A 5294-nucleotide genomic window follows, 5' to 3' on the forward strand; every position below is an offset into this window, starting at 1 on the left:
CAGATCCACTCAGCTTCAGTTGGATTGATTTTATCTCAAGCAAACAACAAAAAAATAAGGTTTCTGAAAATCTACAAAAATGGAGTTATGTGTTGTTGCAAATGAACTCTTCACTTGTAGTTGAATATTTTTATGAAAATGTAATTACTACTTAATTGTTGGTTTGTACTTAATTGTATTTGAATAATTTCTTATTTTTATATAAATTATTTTTCAACAAAGACAGAATCAGAAATAACAGCAGTTAAGCGGAACCTTTCGTCCGTGGCGGAGTGACGTCGGCGCTGACCCGGAGTGTTTTGGGTGTTACGCGTCAGAACGCGGAAGTGAAGCCGCCGCTCTCGGCTCTGTTGATGTTTTCGCGTCTCTCTCGCCTGAACGCCGACCTGAACCCGGAGCCATGGCGGTGAGCGCGGTCCACCTGGAGTCGGACGCCTTCCTGGTGTGCATGAACCACGCGCTGAGCACCGAGAAGGAGGAGGTGATGGGGCTGTGCATCGGCGAGGTGGAGGCGTCCCGCATCGTCCACATCCACTCCGTCATCATCCTCCGCCGCTCCGACAAGAGGAAGGACCGGGTGGAGATCTCCCCGGAGCAGCTGTCGGCGGCCTCCACGGAGGCGGAGCGGCTGGCGGACATGACCGGCCGGCCGATGCGCGTGGTGGGCTGGTACCACTCGCACCCGCACATCACCGTGTGGCCCTCCCACGTCGACGTGCGCACCCAGGCCATGTACCAGATGCTGGACCAGTGCTTCGTGGGCCTCATCTTCTCCTGCTTCATCGAGGACAAGAACACCAAGACGGGCCGCGTGCTGTACACCTGCTTCCAGTCGGTGCAGGCGCAGAAGGGCTCCGAGTACGAGCGCGTGGAGATCCCGGTTCACGTGGTGCCGCGGGAGGCCATCGGGAAGGTGTGCCTGGAGTCGGCCGTGGAGCTGCCGCGCATCCTGTGCCAGGAGGAGCAGGACACGTACCGCAAGATCCACAGCCTGGCGCACCTGGACCCCGTCACCAAGATCCACAACGGCTCGGTGTTCACCAAGAACCTGTGCAGCCAGATGTCTGCGGTGAGCGGGCCGCTGCTGCAGTGGCTGGAGGACCGGCTGGAGCAGAACAAGCAGAGCGTCCTGGAGCTGCAGCAGGAGAAGGAGAAGCTGCTGCAGGAGCTGGCGGCGCCTCTGGGCTGCTGAGGGCTGGAGACACAGAACCAGGACTGAGTGCTGAGTTTGGCTCATCTGGTTTCTCACCACCCATGGAGGAGAAAGTTGACTTTACTTTTTGGTGCAGAGTGAAAAGTGTGTTTAACGTTGGCTTTAATCACAACTTTGCCAAATGTCTGACACGGAGACAGATGAGTTTGGCTCCTGAATCTGTTATTATTTTACTTTTAGTCCACCACTCTCGAGTCTTTAGGACGCCAGGACGTGTATGTAAAAGATGGAAGTGGCCTCTGCATCCGAAAAGTGCCTTAAACCTGCGTTCCTTCCTCCAGCCAGCAGGGGGCGACTGTGGTTGTCCGATTTATTTAGACGTCTATGAGAGAATGAGCCACTTTCTCGCTTATTTTGTCACCTCTGTAAACAATATTCAAACGAGATTACGATCTAAAACACTGGCTTCGAGTCTCTTTCAGTGCAGCTTGATGTTTATTTGGTAATTTTTTGCTCCCGTTCAAGCTGAGACGGCAACAACGAAACGCCGAAGAGCTTCCACAAACCCCCGGGTGACGCCGCCTTTCATGCACAATCTGTGAGAATGATAAACGTTCATTACAAATTCCCCAAAGAATGTTGAATTTTGTTTAAAGGTTGATCTAATTGTGAGTTTCTTCAAAACAGAAGAGCTGAGCGGTGTTGTCAGGTTTGCTTTGATTTAATGATTAAACTTGTTGTTGATTTATCACCAAACAGTTTCATGTCTGGTCCTCAGAGCTGGTGTTTAATGTCCGCTTTCGATCGGATCATTTCAGATTGAAATATTCTTACTTCATTTTTACACAGTTCTTGTAGAGCTTTTAAGTGACAAATAGACTAAAATTAAACTGGAGTTCGGTTCGTTTTGTTGAAAATTCACAATGTTTTGGTAATGAACAAATGAACAAATGGTTTTAAAGTGCAGTCGTCCTCAGATGTGTTCATCACCTCCCATTAAAGACGGAATAAAATGGTTGTCACTGAAATAAATTGGAATTGACAAAAGTAATAATAAATAAAAATTTAATGAAAATCATGACATTGTTTTTGAATTGTGGTTCAACAGAGCTATAAAAAAACACAAGCAAACAAGTATGATGGGACTCGTAAACTAACATTTGGTTGAACAACGCTTTGAGCCAATCACTGCCGTCAGGTGTTTTCTGTAACTCTCAGTCAGACTTCTGCACCTGTTGACAGGTATTCTGACCCACTGCTCATCAGCAAAGGCCTCTCATTAGTCCAGGACAGATTTTATTTATTCATCTATTATTTAATTATTCTTTTTAACCACAATTCAAGCGCAACGTCTTATTTCACTAAATTATAATTTAGCAAATTTTTATTTCTTATTACTTTTTTCAGTTTCTAGTTATTTGAAATGAAATGAAAAATACTTTATTCATCCCAGAAGGGAAATTCAATGATTATTATTATTTAAAAATTCAATTTGAGTGACTATTGTGAATTTTGCCTTTTCTTTAATGGACGGATATGAATACATTTGAGGACGACTGTATGTGATACGTTACTTTTGATTAATTAATACGAGCAGATCAGTTGTTCGGTCTATAAAATGAAAATTGTGAATAAAAAGCTTGTTTTGTCCAGATATTCAGGAGACATTCAGATATTTAATATACTGTTGTGTGAGACAAAGAGAAGACAGCAGCACCACATCTGCAGCCGTTATTTTTAATTTATTTTTCTAGTTCTCTTGAAATGCTGAAGAGATAAATCAGATTTAGTGAATATGCTTCGACCCAGACGGACTTCACTGAAAATGAAGTATTTCTGTGATAACGCCGTCATAACGCCCCGTCTCGATAACTAGATAAATATTTGAGCCATTCGTAGAGCAGTGCTGGAGCCAGCGCCCCAGCTATTCACAGATGTTTGATTTTCTCTTGTTTTAATATTCTACATATACAGCAATAATTTATTATTTCCAGCTGCTGCTCACACTTCATATGCAGTTTGAAGAGCTCACTGTTTAGATCTGGTGGGCGCGTGAGCAAACTACCAACATCAGAGCAGCGTGAAAGAAGAAAAAGAAACACAATTTAAAAGAAAAAACATCTGATTAAGGACGAAAATATGTAGTTAAGGAGCAACCAGAGGAAACCAATCAAGGCAGCAGCGTTTATTGGTATCTTTACAACGCTGCATCTATATCAACTCCAAACAAATACTCATTTTCTTGTAAACAGTAGATTTGTTGCACTAATAAAACATGAAAGAAAANTTCTGCACTGGGAGAAAACTGAAAGCTGTCAAGTCCTGTCTGCAGTGTCTGGTCTCTTACTGTGAGCAACACCTCCAGCCTCACTATCAATCTCCTGCGTTCAAGAAGCACAAGCTGATCAAGCCGTCCACGGAGCTCCAGGAGAACATCTGCCCTCATCACGGTAAAGAAATGAGGATTTTCTGCCGCACCGATCAGAAATGCATCTGCACTTTCTGCGCCATGGACGAACACAAAGACCACAACACGGTTCCGGCTTCGGCAGAACGCACCGAAAAGCAGGGAGAGCTGATCTCCAGCCGGCAGAAGATCCAGCAGAGGATCCAGGACAGAGAGAGAGACGTGGAGGTGCTTTGGCAGGAGGTGGAGGCCGTCAACCGGTCCGCTGACAAAGCCGCGAAGAGCAGCGACAAGGTGTTCGCCCAGCTGCTCCGTCTGGTCAAGAACACCAGCGCCGACGTGAAGCAGCAGATCAGGTCGCAGCAGAAGAACGAGGTGAGTCGAGCCAAGGAGCTGGAGGAGAAGCTGCAGCAGGAGATCAGCGAGCTGAAGAGGAGGAACGTTGAGCTGGAGCAGCTGTCGAACACGGAGAACCACACTCGGTTCCTGCAGAGTTACTCCTCGCTGTCGTGTCTGAGGGAACCCACAGAGTCCTTCAGCGTCCACGTCCACACGCTGCTCTACTTTGAGGACGTCAACGAGGCTGTCAACGAGGTCCGAGACAAACTCCAGGACATCCTCACCGACGTGCAAACCAAGATCTCCCTGGCTGAGACCAAACTGGGCCTTCTGCCTCCACAAGGAGAACCCAAAACCCGAGCCGAGTTTCTCCAGCTCTCCCAACAGCTCACACTGGATCCCAACACGGCAAACCCCAATCTGTCTTTATCCGACGGGAACAGAAAAGCATCGGTGGCGGTTGAGAGGCAGCTTTGTTCCGTCCACCAGGACAGATTTGACGAGATGTACCAGGTGCTGAGCAGGGAGAGCCTGAGCGGACGCCACTACTGGGAGGTGGAGAGGGGCGGCAGCGAGGTCTCGGTGGCGCTCGCCTACAAGGACGTGAGCAGAACCGGCTTTAGAAGCGGGTTCGGGAACGACGAGCGCTCCTGGGCCCTGGAGTGCTTCGGCCACCACTACGAGTTCAGGCACGGCGGCGGCAGCACCTTCATCTCGGCGCCTCGGGCCTCCAGGATCGGAGTCTATCTGGACCACAGAGCCGGCGTTCTGAGCTTCTACAGAGCCGCCGACAACATGGCTTTGATCCACAGAGTCCAGACCACGTTCGCTCAGCCGCTCCACCAGGGACTCGGCGTCTTCGGTTCTTGCGGGCCCGGATCCGCCGCCGAGGTCTGCAGGCTGGACAGAGACACCAGCGACTGACGGCGCTGCTTTGACTCGATCTGTTTTATTCAATCAGCAGGATAGCGATCACTCACAAGCCAATCAAACGCGTCTCACAGTGGATCAGTTCATAGGTTTTGAGACTCTTCCGGTGAGATTTGCTGCTCTTCTTAGTTTGAAAATGCGTTCAAATCGACTTCTGTCTTCTTTAGGTTATGTCCGTGTGGTACCATCTACTGATTTTATTTCACTTTTCTTTTCTTTTCTTGTTTTGATTATGAGGAGAAAAAGAAATCAGCAAACTTTAACCGATGGTTTACGGTCGACCAACGAGTTTACACAAACATTCTCATTATTTTTACAGTAATCGTGTTTTCTTACTACATTCCAGAAGTATTAGCTTCATGAACAACTTTGCACACCGAAGAAAACCAAAGTGCACTTATTCCTCCACATGTATGAAGGTTTTTCCTACATTTGCACAGTTTGCTTTGAATCCGTATGTAACGT

General features: G+C 47.4%; 2 protein-coding genes across 2 annotated transcripts; both read left to right on the forward strand.

The window, feature by feature from the left end:
* Positions 1 to 291: 291 nt before the first annotated feature.
* brcc3 (BRCA1/BRCA2-containing complex, subunit 3) lies at positions 292 to 1911 on the forward strand. The gene has a single exon (XM_008304209.1). The coding sequence runs from the start codon at positions 401 to 403 to the stop codon at positions 1190 to 1192; it is 792 nt and encodes a 263-aa protein (XP_008302431.1). The 5' UTR covers positions 292 to 400; the 3' UTR covers positions 1193 to 1911.
* Positions 1912 to 3329: 1418 nt separating this feature from the next.
* On the forward strand, positions 3330 to 5288 carry LOC103374168 (tripartite motif-containing protein 16-like). Its single transcript, XM_008304210.1, has one exon. The coding sequence runs from the start codon at positions 3429 to 3431 to the stop codon at positions 4821 to 4823; it is 1395 nt and encodes a 464-aa protein (XP_008302432.1). The 5' UTR covers positions 3330 to 3428; the 3' UTR covers positions 4824 to 5288.
* Positions 5289 to 5294: the final 6 nt, after the last annotated feature.

Source organism: Stegastes partitus, unplaced genomic scaffold (genome assembly GCF_000690725.1).
Source record: "Stegastes partitus isolate 25-593 unplaced genomic scaffold, Stegastes_partitus-1.0.2 Scaffold2164, whole genome shotgun sequence".
Classification (NCBI taxonomy): Eukaryota; Metazoa; Chordata; class Actinopteri; family Pomacentridae; genus Stegastes; species Stegastes partitus.